The 21635-nt window shown below is 36.6% G+C and overlaps 2 protein-coding genes and 1 long non-coding RNA gene across 6 annotated transcripts in view; 1 reads left to right on the top strand and 2 right to left on the bottom strand.

Annotated features, from left to right (window-relative positions):
* Positions 1–12413, top strand: part of adamtsl5 (ADAMTS like 5) — an 82905-nt gene extending 70492 nt beyond the window's left edge. Inside the window, exons 11-14 of one of the 2 annotated variants that reach the window (XR_003937915.1) lie at positions 6486–6551; positions 6694–6765; positions 8053–8714; positions 9492–12413. Coding sequence is in view for 1 of the 2 variants with exons in the window: in XM_030160230.1 (XP_030016090.1) it covers positions 6486–6551; positions 6694–6765; positions 8053–8378 (464 nt within the window). In the remaining variant the exon portion in view is untranslated. Of the gene's footprint in view, positions 1–6485; positions 6552–6693; positions 6766–8052; positions 8835–9491 lie in introns of those variants that run through there. The other variant, XM_030160230.1, reaches the window with a different exon arrangement.
* Positions 11405–13642, bottom strand: LOC115437131 (uncharacterized). The gene is made up of 2 exons (XR_003937918.1): positions 11903–13642; positions 11405–11826 (listed from the first exon to the last, which is right to left on the bottom strand). It is a non-coding gene; the product is annotated as an uncharacterized LOC115437131 (long non-coding RNA).
* Positions 13643–15945: 2303 nt separating this feature from the next.
* serinc4 (serine incorporator 4) overlaps positions 15946–21635 on the bottom strand; it is a 56396-nt gene continuing 50706 nt past the window's right edge. For all 3 annotated transcript variants that reach the window (XM_030160260.1, XM_030160252.1, XM_030160243.1), the window contains exon 11: positions 15946–16895. In XM_030160260.1, the coding sequence (XP_030016120.1) occupies positions 16688–16895 (208 nt within the window). In that variant the 3' untranslated portion in view covers positions 15946–16687. The remainder of the gene's footprint in view (positions 16896–21635) is intronic.

The following is a 21635-nucleotide window of genomic DNA, read 5'->3' as shown; positions in this document are numbered from 1 at the left end:
AGGAAGACAAGCGATCTCACTTTAGGCGACTTCTCTAATAATATTAGTCCTGTTTTAGAAAAAAATGCTCATTCAGATGGAACCAATGTTCCCACTAAACAGAGTTTCTCTACTATGCCATTGGTAAGGCTGGGGTCCACCAGGGCCCTGCTTTTCCACCACATAAGAGGATCTGCATTTATAGAGGAAGATGTTCCTCCAGTTAATCCAGCATCTCCACTTTTTTCAGTGGCTCCTCCCTGATCCAGCGGTAAATGTCTTCAGTCCAGTCAGTCGGACTGTCACTGATAACTCCTCCCCTAAGTTAGCTGCGCATGTAGCTGCATTCAAGTGAATGGGTGTGCTGCGGACAACACAAACTCATAGATGTCATTAGTCGTTCACGTAAAGGCAGTGTGAACAGTGTGTGGCAGACTCATGGGGCACACAGGTAAAGCATGAAGGCAGTGTGAACAATTTGAAAATAAGAACAGCTTGCAAACAAATGGCTTGCAAGAAATCTGTTCTTATCACTTAATAGATTCGACAAAAGATTCGACTCATCCATGAACGTCACACCTGTAGTGCCTGGCTGAGCGAACCAGGATGGATAACAGCTGGTATCAGTTCAAAGTAATGCATCACCTTTCACTGTCGGTAACAGTAACGGCGTTGTAATGTTTCAAATAGTAATTAATTAGATTACCCATTACTGGAAAATAATAACGGCGATAGCAACGCCGTTATTTTTAATGCCATTATTCTCAACACTGGAAACAGTGGACCTGATGTAGTATTTTCACATGTATAACAAATCATGTTTCCAGTAAGATCAGGTACTGATAATAAAACTCTAAAAAAACTAAATATTCTGTTGCCACCTTTGAAATTTTCCACATTTTGTTCTTGTGCAAAGATGGGAAGCATGTCAGAATAACAGGTCTGACCAAACAACGGAGGAATGAGGACCTAGTAACATATAGATCTTGAGTTCTGAATGTTTTTATACAGCTCAAAGAAGTGTTTGTGTTCAGGCTGATGTGAGGTGCAGGGGAATGCAGATGGCTTAGCTGTCCTGATAAAGCTGCACTACACATGTTCCTTGACTCTGGCTCTTCTAATATTCACTGCAGTGGCCTGAGGTTGAATCTGTTCAGGACTATAATCAATTTGAGAAACCTCTGAAAATTTGTTCCAGCTGCTTGACTCCACCTCTGGGTGTCAGCACAAACTGTGAGGTGGTTGGTTGTTGATAAAAAGACAAGTTTGTCTATTTCACATTGGAACAACAATACTAGTCGGTTTTCCATTGACCCTCAAATTGTGCGAATATAACTTGCGCATAAAAATTTGCCTAATGGAAAAAACGTCAATTTTGCCAAAACTCTCGTTTGTTTGTTTGGTTTTTTTTTTTCAAAATTATATTTATTGTCATTTTTGCTTTATACACACACACAAAATGACAACAAACAAAATAAAGAACATACCAACAGAATAACCAGACCAAAACAAAAATTGGCCCATAAAAATTATGTTTTCATTTCAAAATACAAATGCCCTTTTAACAATTGTCGAAGCTTCCAGTCCCATATAGGTAAGAAAAAGTTCATAAGTCTTTAGAAAGACATCATCCTTATGGTGTAATCGACAAATGAGATACTCTAGGGAAACATAACTAAAAACTGTCTTATGCTATTGTGTCTGGGTGGGAATCTGATCTGAGATCCAGTTTACATGCAAACATTTTCTGGCACAAAAAGTAAGCATTCGATACAGTTTTTTGTGATATTTGTTGGCAACAACAGGGTCAGTTAACCCAAGAAAAAGAAACAGAGGATTACAGCTCAGTTTTGTATAAAATATTTTTTCCATTTCCTGACCAATCATCTGCCAAAAATATTGCACTTTTAAACAAGACCAAAAGCAGTGTGTGAGGGTACCAGTCTCAACTTTACACTTCATGCATAGTGGGGAGGAATCCGGCTTAAATTTGTGGTGTAAATGAGGAGAAATGTCCGTCTTGTGAAGAATCATTAGCTGAGTTATTTTTACTCTATTACAAACACATAAAGTTTTTACATTACCCCAAACATTGTCCCAGTCATCCTCAGTAGTAACACAGTCGAGATCCTTCTCCCACATTTCCTTCAAGTGCGAAGTATTAACTGTAGAGTACGCTTTAAGGATGTTGTTGAATATTCTAACAGAGCTAAATGATTTTTTAAAGAAAATTTGTCTCTTCGTCTGAAATATCCTGAAGAATCAAGTCTGAGGCATTCCTCCTAATGAAGTCCCTCACCTGGAGATACTGGTAAAAATCCCTCCTTGGAGTATCATATTTCTCAATTAACTGATTAAAAGACATGAGAGTAGGTCCCTCAAAGGTCCCTCATTTGCTTTATACATTTGCTCAAATTTTGGTGTTACATATATTCCCAAGTAAGTAAAACCCTCTGGAGACCATTTGAATGGAAAAGATCTCATATGAACTTGTTTTGAGCTTAAAAGGCCTAGAGGCATGGCCTCAGACTTAGTAAAATGTATCTTGTATCCCGAAAAACTGTTGAAAACATTTATTGTCTCAGTGAGGCAAGGAATGGAGGTCTCTGGGTTAGTCACCACAATCAAGACATCATCAGCATAAAGTGTGATCTTATGTTCCCTATTGGCAATTCTAAGGCCACTTATACTGCTATTAACTCTGATGACCTCAGCCAAAGGCTCTATCACAAGTGCAAAAAGCAGAGGTGACAGAGGGCAACCCTGTCTTGTTCCTCTAAAAATAGCAAAGCAGGGAGGGCGTAATCTGTTTGTGAGCACTGCTGACAGAGGAGTTTTATTGAAGATTTTTATCCAGTTTATGAAGGTTACTCCCAAGCCGAACCTATTTAACGTGAAAAACAGATATGACCACTCTATGTGGTCAAATGCCTTCTCGGCATCTAGAGAAACCACAAGACCTGTCCCAGAGTGGTGCTGGAAGTATTGAATTGTATTGAGTAACCGACGCATATTATTATGAGAATGCCGACCTTTGATAAATCCAGTCTGGTCTTCATTAATTAAGATGGGTAAAAGTTTTTCCAGCCGAATTGCTAACACTTTTGACAAAATTTTCACGTCTGCATTTAGTAACGAAATAGGTCTATATGATGCACAGTCCTCAGGACTCTTACCCTTTTTTAAGATCAGTGAGATATTTGCTTCTCTCAAGGACTGTGGTGATGTACATTTAGCCAGGGAGTCATTAAACATATTCAGCAGAGGATCTATTAATGTGTCATGGAATTCTTTATAAAGTTTCACACAAAGTGCATCTGGACCAGGGGACTTACCAGACTGCAGCCCTTTAATTGCATCAAGAATCTCTTTTTAGATATAGGGGCATCGAGAATTGCTTTATGCTCATCTGACAAGCAGGGAAGGTTCAGCAAATAAAAGAAGTCCTCCATTTTCTTAAATGAATCGGGTTGTTGCTCGGATTTGTATAGATTTTCATAAAAACTTTTGAAAGTGTTATTAATACCCAAGGTATCAAAAAATTGTTTCCCTTGGTTATCTACAACTGAACCGATAGTCTGGGAATCAGCCTTTTTCTTAGTCAAGTATGCCAAATATTTTCCTGCTTTATTACCACTTTCATACATTTTTTGTTTAGCAAATCTGATCTGATTTGTTGCTTCCACTGTTAGCAGTGAATCTAGCGCACATCAAAGTGCAGAAGCTTCTTTAATTTTCTGTGAAGACAGGTGTTTTCTGCAATCTCCTTCGGTGCGTCTTAGTTTGGACTCAATAACTTTTTTTATTCAGACTGTCTTTGCTGTTTTGTAGATGTATAGGATATGATAATACCCCGAGAAAAAGCTTTTGAGGTTTCCCATAATAGTGACAACTCAGTAGTAGAAACCAAATTAATGGAAAAGAAAAACTTAAATTCGTCTCTAAAATAGGAAAAAACTCATTTTTTTGATGAAAAGTTTTTGCTCTTGCAAAAGGTGGTTTTTTTGGGCACAGCGAAATTGGAAAGACCTTTTTTGTGCAACTAGAGTCATGTGAGCAAAAAAAACAGATGTTGATGGATGTTACAACAGGAGAAGAAAAGTTTATTTTAAAACATGCCGCAGTATGTGTCAACACACGAGGAAACTTAATCCTTTTTGCATTTAGTACAGGATAGAGTACTATGGAGTACTGTATATCTGTAAATCAACATGATATTTATGTTCGTTGCCATGTTTATGGAATGACTTCTCGTGGCATCTCACGATAATAAACACAAAATCATTGCATTTGTGATTTATTGGAAAGACCAACATTATGTACTTCTGCTTTTTTGACAGTTAGTAAATATCGGCAAAGTTTTGCGCATATGTCCAATGGGAAAGCCACTACTGATATCAGCACACTTTGGACACAACACTATCTGTGTCACTGATCCAGGCGACATTCGGCTCATTAGGGCTTTGTTCAACGGCTTTAGATTTTTAAAATCTAACTTTTTAATGTTTATGTAATGTTTCATCCTTTCATCAGACTTTTTCATAATAACACAAACTAAATAAAATAAGTCGATTTAATCCAAATACAACTCAAACTTAGACTAAAACTAAAGAAAAAACTCAACTAAAACTAGTTGATTTCTCAAAATAAATCCCACTATATAACAGATTATTACCTCCGCCAAGGAGGTTATGTTTTTGCCAGGGTTTGTTTGTTTGTCTGTCTGTTTGTTTGTTTGTCTGTCTGTTTGTTTGTTTGTCTGTCCGTTAGTGTGCAACATAACTCAAAAAGTTATGGACAGATTTGGATGAAATTTTCAGGGTTTGTTGGAAATGGGATAAGGAAGAAATGATTAAATTTTGGTGGTGATCGGGGGGGGGGGGGGCCCACGGGGGGGGGCACTGATCGTTAGTGTGCAACATAACTCAAAAAGTTATGGACAGATTTGGATGAAATTTTCAGGGTTTGTTGGAAATGGGATAAGGAAGAAATGATTAAATTTTGGTGCTGATCGGGGGTGGGGGGGCCCACGGGGGGGGGGGGGGGGCACTGATCAGCCTTGGTGGAGGTCTGCGCTCTCCGAGTGCTTCTAGTTATGAGAATAATGTTGTCATATTTTGAGAATAAAGCTATAATATTATGAGAATAACATTGTAATTTAAAAAACGTAAGAACCGAACAGATTTGGAGCAAATTTTCTCTTTTGTGGAGGAACTGACTGGATGTGGTCGGCTGCAGGGCTATCGGTGTAACTGGAAACTCTGTCATCAACAAGGCTTAAGGCTTACAGTCTCTAAATTGTGACTTTTTAATCGTACTATTGCAAATTTATTTTCAAAATATTCCGACTTCTCATAAAAGTACATTAGTTTCATTAAATTAAGAGGATTTTTTCTTAAACTACGACTTTATTCTCATAATATTATGACTTTTTTCTTGTAGTGACAAGTCTTTTTATTTTTCCTATGTGGTCCTAATACACCGTCATAAAATAATAACAGAATAACCCAAATTTTTACCTCCGCCAAGGAGGTTATGTTTTTGCCAGGGTTTGTTTGTTTGTTTGTTTGTCTGTTTGTTTGTCTGTCCGTTAGTGTGCAACATAACTCAAAATGTTATGGACAGATTTGGATGAAATTTTCAGGGTTTGTTGGAAATGGGATAAGGAAGAAATGATTAAATTTTGGTGGAGATCGGGGGTGGGGGGGCCCACGGGGGGGGGCACTGATCAGCCTTGGCGGAGGTCTGCGCTCTCCGAGTGCTTCTAGTTCAATTTAATTTCATTCACTGGCCACACAATGGATCTAAAATGTGGTCACTATGAAGCCTCTGAGCTCAACTGGAACTCCACTGCACCATACATTCAAGATGAGACGTTCAAACATTTTAGAACACATTTTATTTTATCTGTTGGCAGCAGTGTTAGTATTTGAGGGTTCACGGGACACATGGACACTTTTGCACATCAAAGGATGTTCGGTGAAACTGCAGCATTTTGTTTCACCTACAGCATGTTGTAGTTGTGGACTGTGGATGAGATGTAAAAACCTTGCTGAGATTTCAGTTCCTATGTCCTACCTGTATGTCCAAAAGTTTTCTGTTTTTTTTTCTCTCCCTCTTAAATCATTTTCATACTTTTCTGTCTTTTGTATCTTTTTACGTTGTTTCTGTCATTTTCATTGTGTTCTGTTTTAAACCTGAAATTCTATGCTGTTTGTCCAAAAAGTATGTTGTACAACTGCATCAGATCTCAAAGATTTCAAGGACTGAGCAAAAAAAAAGTATAATTTTCATGATATTATTCTATATTGCAATACATATCCGTATTACGATCTTTTTCTTTGTCGCTTAGGGTTTATTTTGTTCATTGTCAGTTAAAAATATGTTAATGTCATGCTGTTTTACTTCATTTTTCTCATATGCTGTATACATATTGGTATTTTATCATTGTAAGATTGTTCTACCATTTGAAATGTTCTGCTGTTTGTCATTTACTGACCATAAAGAAGTCCAGCCTCGTCAAGGGCGAGAGGAGAACCACAGGAACCGACCACCATATCCCTCACTTAGACGTATGTACACCACCTCCAGTCAGCATTTGAAAGGGACAGACCTACAGTCCCCAGTCTTCTCAAATGAAGAAACATTTTTATTTTTCAGATTGTGTTCATAACAGTGGGGCTACTACTGATTTCTGCTTGGTTTATCCTGCAGGGCATTGTGGGAATTGTCAGCGGGTTCGAGGACGTAGAGAGCGTCAGAGGCAGTACTGTCAGAAGGACTTTGGTGAGTCTGACTAGGGTTCATGGAATCTGGAGAGGGAGCTGGAACAACTGGTAAACAACAGTGCCAAAATGACCCTTTGAATTGTGGGAATCCTGTTGAGTTTACGATTTGGCTTTTCTCATGTGTTTGGACCTGATGTTTGTGCTTACTAGGGATGCACCCATTCCGATATGAGTATCGGGCATTGACTCCGACTCCGATATTCATACTCGTAAAAGTAGTCCGATACAAATGCACCGATACCACTTACAGCTGTGTGACATTCACAGTTCAGTGCAGCAGGTACGCGGCGGTGGAATAATGTGTGGGGAGTGTGGAGATTTTTCAAAATAAATGACAGTGATAAAAGTAATGCTGACTGCAAGTAACATTAAAGACACAGACAGATACGTCCTCTTCGTACGTTCCATCCGTTTTCCAGGTGCTGGCGGATGCGAACCCAGACAGAGAATATCACCGGGACCTATGGAGGTACGGAGTGGTGCGGATCGCCGCCAGCAGAAGTGAAAACGAAACTAATCACTCATTTCTCTTTTCTCTTCCTGCTGAAGCTTCACTTTTAAACCTTACCAGCAAAAACGCTGCAATATTAGTATCACATTAGTGTTACCTCTGTCATCTACATGTTTGTTGTTATTGACTTTCTTCTTCTTCTCCTCAAAAAATTTTACTCTTCTTCATGGTATTTGTCCAGTATGGTTAATTCAGAGCGGCACCCCCTGGTGGATTAATTGAGAAATGCTCATTCCAACACATTAAATGTCAGTAGCAGCACTTTGTTCCAGTCAGACTAATGACAATGACAATAAAGCACATTTACAAAAGGAACTAAGAACTGGAATGGGATTATTAAGTACTCGTATCGGTAGTCGGTATCAGCAAGTACTCAAATGTAAGTACTCGTACTCGTACTCGGTCTGGAAAAAAGTGGTATCGGTGCATCCCTAGTGATAACCAAATTTGATATGTGTAGATTAGCTCTAGTGTAGTGTCTCGGTTTTGGAATTTTTTAGAGCACTGGTGATTTCTGCTGAGACATCAAAATATGGTTTGTTGCCAGGTAGCACTATTAAGTTACAAGTTGATACTAATTTATCTTTTCATCACAAAGGCTTCAAATTTTGAGTCACCCAGGTCAATTCTGTAACAGGGTTTTGTTCAGGTATGACTAAAAATGACAGTGTTAAAATGGGGTTGAAATTACATATTCAAACCAAAATACTGGACTTTCAATCCATTCACTGTCATGTTAGAGGTACTTAATTGAATATGTTTGTTTCCTGTCAGTTTTCCGAGCTCGAGTACTTGGAAAACTGTACCAAGGTGAGGAGACTCGCTATGATGTCCAGATTATCCATACTTATCGGAATCGCTTTCGTCTGGAGCACCGAGAGTTCCTGTGGGTCCCAAATGTGTGCGACTGCCCCCTGCTGGAGGAGGGCAGGCAGTACATTTTGATGGTTCGGCGCCATATCAACTATGAGCATACGCTTAACCGCATCCTGCTGGAAGAAGAGAGCTACGTTGTCCCATACAGACCAAGAGAAGATGAACTGCTGAGGCCGCTCGAACAGCTCTGCAGCAACAGAGGAGCAAGGCGACTGAGGGGATAAGAGGACACCATCTGTCCCACACCACAAACAAATTTATTATTTTGCTGACTGAATGTACAGAGCACTTTAGGTGGCCACCACCTTCAAACAGCTACCAAAGAGAAGAACAGGGACTCAGGCACTTGCTTTAGAGCTGTTTTTACACAAATATACTGTCATTTTTTATATTATTGCATTTTTATTACCTAAACTTAAAGGAAAAATCCACCTGTAATCAGCATTTGTCAAGGACTTCAAGGGTTGATGTGGTGTCTTCTTATGCAGTATTAATTCCATTGACTAATAATGTTGAAACCAACCAAATATGGAGTTGGTCTTCTTAATTCTATTGGAGGAGTTTAACCCTTTCATGCATAGTGGTTGTTCTCTTGTATATTCATAGGTTTTGTTGTTTTAGTTCCATATCAGCCAACACAGTGGACACTTATGCATCCTCCCAAACACTGCAGTTCATACAATCACTCTAACTTTGCTGCTCATGATAAACCTGATCTGCAGTAACATGTTTGAGTGCAATTTTTTTTTTTTTTTTTTTTTTTTTTTTGCATATCCTCCCGAGACCCAGCAATGCATTTTGTCCACTGTAAGGGACAAAAGTTTGACAGTTTTACTTAAAAAATGCTGTGCATTACAAAGGACATTCCATTAAAAAAATCAATCAATAAATAAAAATGAGTTTAAAAATGTATCTGAAAAAACTGTTGCATTATGCAGTTTCCAATCAAGATATTTTTTTAATGTGAAAAAGCTAAAATTGTCAAATTCCTGGGTCTCAGGAGGATATTATCTCCATGAAATGAATAATAACTAATATTAGAGTATGATAAAATGTGAGAAAACATTAGCGATTTAGCAATTAGTGGCATTAAAATTTTTATTTCATAGTTTCCACACAGTATATCACTTTCTGATGATGAGTTTTAAATACATGTTTCTTTGCTTCAGAAATTAAATGCATGGTGTCCAGCTGAGTGGACATTTTTGTGACTCCACGAAAAATAGATTCATAAAAAAAAAAAAATCATTTGCATTGTTTTTTTTTCATGTCTAAAGAGGGATTAAAACACTCAAGAAAAAATATTGACTAAGGTTCTCATAATTCATGCATGAAAGGGTTAAATCCAACAGCTAAAAATAGCAAATAAAAGGCAAAACTTGCATATTCAAACCAAAATGCTAGACTTCCTGTTGGGTTTAAGGACATTTGTTGTGTTGGACCTGATACAAGTGTCTGTCAAATATGGTATGTCCACATGAACCATCACTCAGGGGCTTAACTTTTTTTTTTTTTCCTGGCAAAACATCAAAATTCATTACATCACCAACATCATTTAATGAAAAGTCACCACTTTCCTCTTCATCACAAAGGTCTTTAAATGAAATTGATCCAATTTTAAGTCTCTCAGGTTGTTCTCTAAAGGTTTAAGTTCGATGGCAAAAATGTAAAAAAAAATTGCATATTCATATCCAAACAGAGTACCGGTTGGGTTTAGAGTTTGTCTTCAGGGCTTTTTTCTGTGCATCTCGACCTGATGCATGTGTCAACTACATTTGGTTCATCTAGGTGACATCATGATCAGGGACCCAAAAATGTCCTAGGTGACACTGTTGATCCAGTTTTTCAACGTCAAAATGCGTTGCCATGTCATCCACCATTCACTGGTACTTATTTCAAATAACCATTCATCACAAATATTGTTTACACACATTTCATACACTGATAATGTTACAAAAAACGGTTGGCTAGCAGGACAGCACATCTCTGAAACTGGAATAAATGATAAGGTTGTATTCTTCAAAGATGCAAACAAAATTAGGCCTGGAAAAATAACAAATCCATCCATAATCATCTAAAGTTTAATGCATTAAATTTGTATTAAATCTTTACTCATACTTTAGTGTATCTCATTTTTAAATATCGGACACAAATGGGTGGGTTTAGCTTTTGGTTCCCATTGACTTTTTTGCACATCTGGAACTGATCCATATTTCTAAATGCGATACATCTTGATCAAATTGAACACATGGCTCAATTTTTGAAATGATACTTTTTTTTGCCACTTTGACACATTTGTTGTTGAGGACATTCGTTCTCCTAAAATGTGTGACTGATTGAGGTTTCTGCCTGTTAAAGGTAGTTTTTCCTCACCACTGTTACCAAGTGTTTGCTCCTGGATGTGAATTGACTTAAGAGTCCGATTTGACCAGTTCTAAGTGTAAAGTGCCATAAGATAACTTTTGCTATGATTTGATGTCATATAAATAACATTTTATTTGATTTACAGTCAGAATAGCCGTCCTTCAAAAGGCCCTATTGTGATCCAGGTCTGTGTTCCACCTCTGTACCCTACTTTATTCCACCTCATCATCACAACTTTTACACAATTTTATGGAATTCACGATCAATAGACTCACTTATTTATAAGTAAATAAAGCCAAATTTTACTGCCTAAAATTTCACAGTCTTTTCAGACTTTAGAGCTGCTGTTCACTTCTGCAGCTCTTTTTTCTCTTTTCACCAGAAACTCCTGATGTCGCTGCCCTTTTTACCTCTTTAATCACAAATATTGTGTTGAAAAAAAAAACCTAAACAAAAATGTCTACAACAGGACACGACTGAATGAAGGTGGATTTTTCTTTTACAGTGTTTATTCACCAACATAATTATGACTTCATTTATTTATGTAGAAGCAGTCATTTAATGTCTCACTTCTGTCAATTTTTTTTGTATAGTGTGGTAAATAAGGTGGTGATACTTTACATGAAAGAGACGTTAAACGTGTAAAACCAGTGTTTTATTGTGTGGCATTGATCAGATCCTCATCAGACCTCAGTGTAAGTGTGCCAAAATGGCTTATCTGGACTTTTGCTTTTTTTTTTTAAGAAATGAAAAGACAACAACCATGTTTGTAAGAAAATTATGTATTTACAAAAACACTTTGAAATCGTCTACAACAAATGAAACACTAAAATGACACATTGCTGCTGTTGTTATTTCACTCTGTTTGTCTTTTTTGAGTTTTTTAGCATCTCAGACAGAGCCTTTGTTCAGGAGGTCAGATTCAACAGTCAGACCTTTAAAGATCCAGAATAAAAACAAGTTTAGATGTGGCCATAATCTGATAAACAGTGATATTTACATGATGTTCATAAATAATAAGCAATGTTTCTTCTTCACTTGTTCATCCTAAAGTAACAGATTACTTGTGTTACTTTTAAACCTGGTTTTCTCTTACGTAATTTAGTAATTATTCAAATGTAAGAGGAGTTGGAGCCTCAAATGTTTAACACAGTTTTTATTTTGTCTCATTCTGAAGATTCAAAATGATGGTGAAAATCATTAGTACCCCCTCACTTTCATGTTGGAAAGAAATCTGTAAAGTTTTTGTAAAAACAGACACACTGCAAAACCTTACCCCTTTTTTACTTGGTCAGTAGTTGAATTTCCCTGATTTATCTTTACAAGTGCCAAACATTTGCTTCTTAAATTTCACTGATTCTTTTGTGTTTTAGGAAAGTTAAACTGTCTTTTTCTTTTTCTCCTCATGTAACAGCTGCAGACTTTTAACCTCCTTTTCTGTTCAGTAATTGATTATTCAATGAAAAAGCAGTTTTTACACTAAAAACAATTTAAATTTTTTCATGAGCTGACAGTTACTAATAATTACTGAAAGAAAAACCAGCAGATCATTCTGAAACCCTGAACAACAAAACCTGAAACTAGAAAACTCCTAACCTGCAGCTGTTCATAATGGATGAATGGTTTCAATGGTTCTCTAGTAAAAATAACAAATCTTTGCTGATTTGTCCAGTTTTACATCTGTCTTTTTGTATTAGGTTTTCAGCTGTTTGTAAGTGAATCAATGTCCCCTGGCACAACATTTAATTGATATATGATGTATCAGTGTTTTTCCAGAAGTCTATGTTCACCTCCAACTGCTCAAATCTGATGGCATTTGAGATAAAGCATCTATCTTTGTCTTTTAGCACTCCTGATTTCTTTCAAAACAAGTGCAATAAAATTAGTCATGTAAACAAAAAAGTTACATTGAACTATCAGGGAGTCATAGATGTGAAGAAGCTGGAAAAACAAGAGAAGACATGTACTTTTTTAGTTTTAAAGAATGTGTCAGGTTTGAGTTGAGATGTTTCATCGTCCATGTTTCAGCAGATATGTTGCATTCCTGTGATTCTGGAACAACAGAGGTAAAAAAGAAAAAAAATACATATATAATTGCTGTATGTGGTTTTATGAAGTGAGTCACACTGGATAATAGAAACACTATAGTTAAAAATAAAACTTACTGAATTTCAAAAAATGGTTTATAAAATGGTTGAGGTGGTTTTGAGTAAATGGACATAAAGGAAATGAAAACTTATTTATTAGTGAAAAAAAAAACATCACAGCCATTTTAGGTGGAAAACAGAATGTTATGCTTCTTGTACTTTTGTTTATGAGCTGTGTTGTAGCATAGCCTTCAGCACCACCCGCTGGTGACACAAAGCAGCCAATGACTAATGAATTTATGGAAATGCAGGTAACTGACATTTTTGTTCATGTAACTTTTTCAAAGTTTATTTCCCTTGGCATTTTATGGAAACACAGCTAATGGGAAAATGATTTAATATTGTGATCAATATCATACTATATTTACATTTCTTTTTAAATTCTGTTAATGTGGTGCTATATATATTTTTATATTGTATAAGACAATTTCAGCTGGAATTTGCTACCCTGGTTCTGTTATACAGAGAGGAAGTAAGTATTAAATAGGAAAACAGACTCAAAAATGTAAAATATTAATGATCTTAATGTTTGTCATTTTGTGAACTTACTTCCGTTGTAGCCCAGAACTTTAATTTACTGTTGATTGTTGTTAATGTTCTCCTCCTTTGTTTCTTAAGACATTAACTGTGGGTACCACATGTTGTGGTACTCAAGGATACTCAAACAACTAACAGTTAAGACATTAGTTTGTCCATCAGGAGTGTTCTGACCCTCTTATTATAATAATAACAATCAACATAATTTTTTGGACTTCACACATTAAGTTTGGTAATGAAACACTACCTGTCATTTCTTATTTTTATGGATTTCCTTAATGACAGCACAAGGATGTATTTATTCAACCTATCAGGAACCACACACCACTGTTCAAAATAAAAATACTGTTGACTATATTTTGCAAAGACCATACACAGATGGAAACTACTAATAATCATATGAATCAAAAAGCTGGCAGCCGAATGATTCATGTACAGAGGTTTAACCCTTTCATGCATGAATTATGATATCCTTGCCCAATATATTTTTCCTGAGTGTTTTTATTCCTTTTTAGGCATGAAAAAAACAGTGCAATTGAGTTCTTTTTTTTTTTTTAAGACGTTAGAAAAATGGCCAATCCATGTATTTAATTTTTGAAGCAAAGAAACATGTATTTGAAACCTAATATCAGAAAGTGATATGAAAAACTATGCAATAAAAACATTCTTAATGCTGCTAATCAGATGTTTTCTCACAATTAATACCAGTTAATATTAATTTCATGGAGATAATACGCAAAAAAAAAAACAAAAAAAAAAAACAACCTTACAGTCTAATAACAATTAGCAATTGATTTACAGTAAAAAAAAAACAAACATGCTACTGCAGATTAAGTTTATCAAGAACAGCAAAGTTACAGTAATGGTATGAATATCAGTGTATGGGATGATGCATAAGTGTTCACTGTGTTGGCTGAAATGCAAATAAACCAACAAAACTCATGAATATACAAGAGAACAGCTGTAGAATAACTGTCCACTATAGTGACTACTGTGCATGAAAGGGTTAAATATTCTCCTTTTTGTATTCAGTCCACTTAGCTTTTATATTTTAGTCGGTTTTCTGAACTGAAGCTGGTGCTGCTGCACTTTGAAATGTATTAATTTTGTCTGAAGAAAACCGACAGAATATGAATACAGATGGGTAAAGTACCTAGGGCTGATAATGTGGTCCCATGATGCCTCAGTGAAGGGAAAAGACTGAAGAGTTTACAGTGAACCGTTTGAAAGTTCCCAAAGGTCAGATTATGTTGAAGAAACAGCACAAGGATATACTGTTAGAAGAGGTGTTTGTTGGGTGTTCGACCTAAAAACGGGTGAACTGCTCAGTTATACTACTACTAATAATAATTAGAATCATCATCGATCAACAGTGTGAGATGTACATATGTATACTGGAACTTTTTACCTATTTAATTCAAAATGGTGTGATCAGTGCAAATTTACAGACTCACATTGGTCTGAAAATGCACAATGTCATGTCATTTAAAAATCCTCATACAAATAGAGAGAAAATGCTGAGGAAAATTGTGAACTCTGAGGAAATTTACAGGGTGTAATAAGTGAATTAGAGATCAGAGATGGCAGTTTAGAATTATGACTGAAGCACATGGTATAATATTGGTACTATTGCTGCGTTTCCACTACGTGGTATCGGCTCGGCTCGGCTCAACTCGGCCTTTTTGCATTTCCATTATGAAAAAGGACCTGGAATCTGGTACCTGGTACTAGTTTTTTGGTATCACCTCCACTGAGGTTCCAGGACTGGGGACCAGATACTAAAAGGTGACGTGTGAACACTGCAGACCGCTGATTGGTCAGAGTCGTCTCTGTGACCCGCCATTTTACAAAAAACAGATGTGGAAGTTGACAGTAAATATGTCGGTAGGTTAATCCACATGATGACAGTCTGTAAAACTACACCATGGTTTGTCAAGCAGGTTCAGACATAAAAATTCAGAATGAGTTTGACAAGACAACACGCAATGAGCGAGTTTATCAGCAACTCTGAGCAGATGACATGGAAGTAATGTGCCGCATCGCTATGACGACCAGGTACTGTAAAGTCTGTAGTATCCTGTAATGGAAATGGTCTCCAGGAACAGGACCAGGTACCAGAGTCGAGTTGAGCCGAGTCAAGTCGAGCCGAGTCGAGCCGGTTCCATGTAGTGGAAACGCAGCATAAGTTATCTAACAAGTTAATGTTAAGACTGTAAACCTAAATATACTCTCTCTGTCAACCTTTACACTAATGAATGTCTTTGGCTTTTCTCCACAATATGACCTGTATGAATGAAGAAACTGAATGTGTCAGACAGCTGTAGACACATGAACTCAGGGTTTGTTAAATAAACCTTGACTGTGAGCAGGTTAAGACCGTTGACTGATTAAAGGTGATACATTTCTGAGATAGAAGACCCAGACTTTCCCTTAAGGTCACCAAAGGTTTTCATGTTGAATTTTCAATAAATATGGTCATAAAGAGAGCATGGAATTCTGCAGTTTAGCTCATGACGTTTCCAAATTTCAGTCATCTTGGGCTGAGTAGAAAACTGCTAAAATGGCACTGTGCCGGAGGTTTGATTACAATCACGCTCAAAAACTGAAGTGGATTTAGCTGAAATGAAACTGGAAGGGAGAGATGGAAGGCATAGTGTAAGGTCTAGTATCAACATGTTTCTTTCTGTTCCTCTCATCATCTGAATCCTGAGGTTGTACTTTTACTTTATTCTTTTAATTCTGACTCTAAGATCCATGGAGTCAGAATAATCTATCAAGAATCCGTAATCTATCATGGATTTTGGATGCTCAGTGGGCGGTGCTTTTAGACAGATTGATCCACTATCTCCATGGACATTTACCTGGTAAGAAATGAACCACCTTCATAATACCAGAAAAAGCCAACCCAGAAGTTTCCTCCATGGCCCCTTAATCCTGCTCTGAGACCCAGAAACCAGAACAGACGTCTGAGCAGCGGCTTCCACGGGTCAGTGTGTTTGTCGAAGCATCAACTCTAATCAAATATTTCAATTTAGATGTCTTTAAAACACACTCATTATCTGTTGGATTTGTTGAAAGTTTTTGAGGGGCATATTTATAATATAAGTCTTTTAAGACTTTTTGCATCATACTTTTAACTTTTTCTCACAGGTTTTTGAGCTTTCACAAGAAAATAAAAAGTCAGGAAATAGCAAAACAAAAAATAAAGTTAACTTCAGTTAAATATAACTGCATGCAGTCATTTCCAGTTTCTGCATTTTTTCCCCCCTAAAAGTGCCATCAGCTTTTGTTTGTTTAAAGTCCATGTTTTCAGTTGAACCATTCACAGTGGAGGTGGCCTGTCTAACATTACAGAGTACAAACAGTCCTTCACATTGTTTCACCGCCACCTTTAGACCACTTTGGCAAATTTCACAGTCAACTCGTGGTTTAACGTGGCGTTTGATCAGTCTCACAGCAGTATGTCTCTGAGTCATGTGACCTCCTCACACGCTGACGGTCATGTGACGGGATGAAGTGGAGCGGCGCTTGATGCGGGAGCGTCGTGGTCTAGACTCTGACTGACAGCTGCACAACGGACCGAGCAGGAGCCAGAGGTACAAGGCCACGCAGGCCCAACACGATGACATCTTGACCCAGAATGTGGACCAGCTGCCGTGAGTGAAGGTGGTCTCCAGCACCGCCGACTCATAACTGAAAAAAATCAATCAATCAATCAATAAACAGCGATAACATGAAAAAATGGTTACAAAGTGAAGAAGTATACTTAAAGCAGCGTATGACTTTCATCACAAATGTTTGTTCAGATGTGTCCAACTCCAGTCAGATCCTAATGATCTCTAATTTATTAGTCTTTCTGTGCTTATGCACCTGAATCACTTCCCTCATGGTGAATAACTTCAAAGATGACTCCATCATAAACACAGTCTGATTGTTTACATAACAAACCCAAACGTCACTCAGGCCTTTTCAGAAATTTTGTTGTTAAGTGCATTGTGGGAAGTGACAGTGAGAAAACGAGCCAGATTGCTACAACGTAAACTTCTCCAGTCCACCAGGGTTATCCATCCATCCATCCATCCTCTACCGTTTATCTGGGACCAGGTCACGGAGGCAACAGTCTAAGCAGGGATGCCCAGACTTCCTTCTCCCCAGACACCTCCTCTAGGGGGGGATCCTTAGGTGTTCCCAGGCCCGCTGAGAGACATAATCTCTCCAGCGTGTCCTAGGTCTTCCCTGTGGCACTTAACAAAAAAATTTCCGAAAGGGCCCAAGCGACGTTTCGGTTTATTATGTAAATAAGCAGACTGTTTATGATGGAGTCATCTTCGAAGTTGTTCACTGTGAGGGAAGTGATTCAGGTGCATAAGCACAGACAGACTAATGGATTAGAGAGAATTAGGATATCACTTGGATACTCAGACAGTGCATCTCTTTCTGCCCTGGCAAGCTCTCTGCTTATATATATATATATATATATATATATATATATATATATATATATATATATATATATATATATATATATATATATATATATATATATATATATATACACACACATACACATTTATATAATATTTACAGCTAAAATAAGAAAACTTTTGTTATGATGTGACACAATATTAATAATAATATAATTAATAATAATAATAATTTGATATAATTTGATTGATAAATTGACATCATTTGATTGATTGATTGAAAGTACAACTATCATTGAACTATACAAACTGCAAAACTACAGGGAAAAAAACTGTGGGAAAAAAAAACAGCACTACCATTATTATACAAAATTATTTACAAGAATTCACCGCAAAAACATAGCTAAAATTTGACATTTGAATTTCGTCAATAGCACAAACAGTCATTTGAATGATGGTGTATGCAGAAATGTGGCACCAGAGACACACATCATCTCATTTTGCAGTGATTCCAAGCTGTATCTATATGTGAGTACCTTTGAGATGGCAGATGGAGGATATTTGGATTCATACATAACTTCTCTGACTTAATCTGTTACTTTACATAGATCCTGCTCTCATCTGTCTTTCTAATCATAATCAAGGTGGAGCTATTTTGGGCACATAGACAGCTATGGGCCACCAGATTATCACATGATTATCAAATGATTAAGATATTATGGCATTGCATAATTGAACAAATGTTAGTAGGGAGCCGACATTAGAATCTGGGGGATGTTCTGTAAAGTCAGGGTGCTGTTTCCAAACAAAATCCTGTAGCTGCAGGCATGTGAAAAAGTGTCTGTGTGGGATATGAAACTCATTGTGCAACTGAAAAGAGGCAAGTTCCATCTATAAAAAAGCTGAGGTTTTGTTGTCATGCCTGGGGAATTTAGCCCTGTTATGAAGCTGTTTGTTGATATCAACGCTTTACATGGATTTCAACACAACCCCTGCTCCTTTGAGTGCTGCATAAAAGCAAGATTTGCATATTCTCAACCCCACAAAAAGCAGAAACATTTGACAGAATCATGTCACAGCCACAGTGTTCCTAAAGGTAGGAGGGAACCGGAGTTTCAAATAAAGCACCAGTGAGACGCACCCCCTTCATGGTGATGAACACTGGTGTGTGGTGTAGAACAGGCAGTCAGATACAGCCTATGGCAGGTATGAGAGCTGTGGATGTTCAATATATTACTCTTTGTTATTTCATGTAGTTAAATTATTTAATCTATTTAGTCAGGGATGGGGGGATGGGGGGAGTATCTGTATGTCTATGTGTACACTTGCATCACACTTTCTCTGTTTTCTTCCTTTTTTATATTTATTTTCTTTGTTTCTCTCCCTGAGCTTATTCTTGCCATAAGATAATGCTAAAGTACTCATATATGACAGAAATGGATAAAAGTAATATCGGTATTCAAGTAACAAGTTGGAATATCCAGAGAATAAGAAAACCGGTCGAACTGAAAGAGGTATTGAACAGGATAAAATATCTCAAGTCTAGAATAGTTTTTCTTCAAGAAACCCATTTGATTGTTTCTGAATCATGGTATTTAACTAAAAGATGGCCAGGCCGGGTGTTTAATGCTTCATTTAACATTCATGCAAAGGGTGTGATTATTCTAATACACAGATCAATTCCATTCCAAGTCATTAAAACTATCCAAGATCCATTAGGAAGATATACTATCCTCCAAGATAATATAAAGTCACAAAAGTGAATTGTATGAATGTCTATGGGCCTAACGAGGATAACCATTCCTTTTTTGAAAAATTATTTCTTACTGTATCGGCCCAGGAGGGGCTACATATTATTGGAAATCATTTTAACTGTGCCCTCAATCCAGTGTTAGATCTACTTAAGTGGATGTGACTCATATCCAGACTGGGAACACACTGAAGTAGTTGATGTTTTGAAGGTACAGAACCACGGTGAACGAGAATACTTCTGCTATTCAAGTTCCTATAAGACCCATTCACCCATTGACAAGCTCTTTTTTTCCATGGAGTACAATGTTAAAAAATGCTGTTATAATAGTATACGGCCTGATCACAATCAAGGTGTACACGTATATTTGCATCAGTTATTAATCAGTATTGCAAAAAGATACCCCCAAAACCATTCCCAAAATGTTTCTTTGGCCATCTTATTACTAGATCTTGCAATTCTCCAAATTTGAAGAAAATTGGATAAAAACTGATAAAATGATGACCCAATGAGCGTGGGAAGAATTTAAGGCATATACAAGGGGTGAAATTATTAGTTACACAAGTTCCAAAACTAAGTTATAGAATCAAGAATAACAAACACTGGAAAACCAAACTAAAAATGTTGAGAAAGAAATGTACAAAAGATAACAGACCAGTGAATTTGCATAATGTCTCCATATTGAGAGCCAAATATGACAAATTAACACCTGACAAAGTAGCCAGAAGCCTAATGTGGGTTAAACAAACATACTATGACCAAGGAGAAAAAACAGGTAAGTTATTAGCTTGGAAAATAAAGAGAGAGGACAATAAATAGTACAAAAACAATATCAGATGATATAACAACTGATCCAATAGAGATAAATAACAGGTTCAAAGATTTTTATGAATTAGTATATAAGTCAGAAAATGCTGAAAGCAGTGAAAAACAAAATCTGTTTCTTGACAAATTACAACTTCAACTTATATCAGATGATGAGAAATGAATTTTAAACAGTCCATTAACAACAGGGGCGTTATGTGACACTATAGGAAATATAAATAGTAAAGCACCAGGTCCAGATGGACTACCAATAGAATTTTATAAAACATTTTGAAAACAACTTGTTAAACCACTCCTTGACATGTGTGAGGAATCCTTAATAGAAGGACAACTCCCAGAGTCACTACAGTTAACCTTAATAAGTCTTATATTAAAACCAAATAAACCTCTGACTGAATGCTCATCTTATAGGCCAATCAGTCTAATGGGATGTGATACTAAAATACTCTATAAAGTCCTTGCAAAAAAGATGGGATAAATATATTCCGCATTTGATCAGTGGCAACCAACAAGGTTTTATACAGAAAAGGTAAGGCTACTGTTAATACTGATTTTAATACTGACCATAAGTCTTCTGTTAGTTTATAAGACACCCATTATAGCTCTTCAGTTTTCATTCTCTTTCTAACCACAGGCCTAGATATAAATGTTTATGCTCAGTCAGTTTCTCAATTCTGTATGTTTTGTAAGCTACTTTATCTCTAACGATACCACAAGATACAGCACAACCCAACTCCCTAAAACTTCCCAGGACAACTCCAAGGTCTTTCATTCTGTCTGTTTGTATCTTATTTTCTTTCTTCTGCTTAGCGACAGCGTCATATATCATATTAACCAATCAAATTTAAGCTTAGCGCAGGCTACTATAAGTTAGACTGACTTCCTGGACAGGTCAGAACTGACTTCTGAGAGAGGGCCAAGCTTCGTTTGTCAGTTTCTCACTTGTGCACAATAAAGGAAGGCCTGATGGACAACCAATCCATTCTCCACGAATGTCTTTGTTGTTTACGCCTCCACAATTTTTATTTCCATTATTATTATTATTATTATTATTATTATTATTATTATTATTGTTGTTATTATTATTATTATTATTATTATTATTAGTATTAGTATTATTATTATTATTATTACCTCCACCAGGAGGTATTGTGATCACTTTGCTTTGTGTGTTTGTGTGCGTGCGTGTTTGTTTGTTAGCAAGATAACTCAAAAAGTTATGGACGGATTTTCATGAAATTTTAAGGAAATGTTGATTCTGGCACAAGGAAGAAATGATTAAATTTTGGTGGTGATCAGGGAGGCAGATCTGTCTTGGTGGAGGTCTGCGCTCTCCAAGTGCTTTTCTTGTTATTATTATTATCATTATTATTATTATTATTATTATTATTAATAATAATAATAATAATAATAATAATAATAATAATAATAATA

The sequence above is a fragment of the Sphaeramia orbicularis genome, chromosome 3, assembly GCF_902148855.1.
Source record: "Sphaeramia orbicularis chromosome 3, fSphaOr1.1, whole genome shotgun sequence".
In the NCBI taxonomy this organism is placed as follows: Eukaryota; Metazoa; Chordata; class Actinopteri; order Kurtiformes; family Apogonidae; genus Sphaeramia; species Sphaeramia orbicularis.
This window is presented reverse-complemented; position numbering and strand designations above follow the sequence as displayed.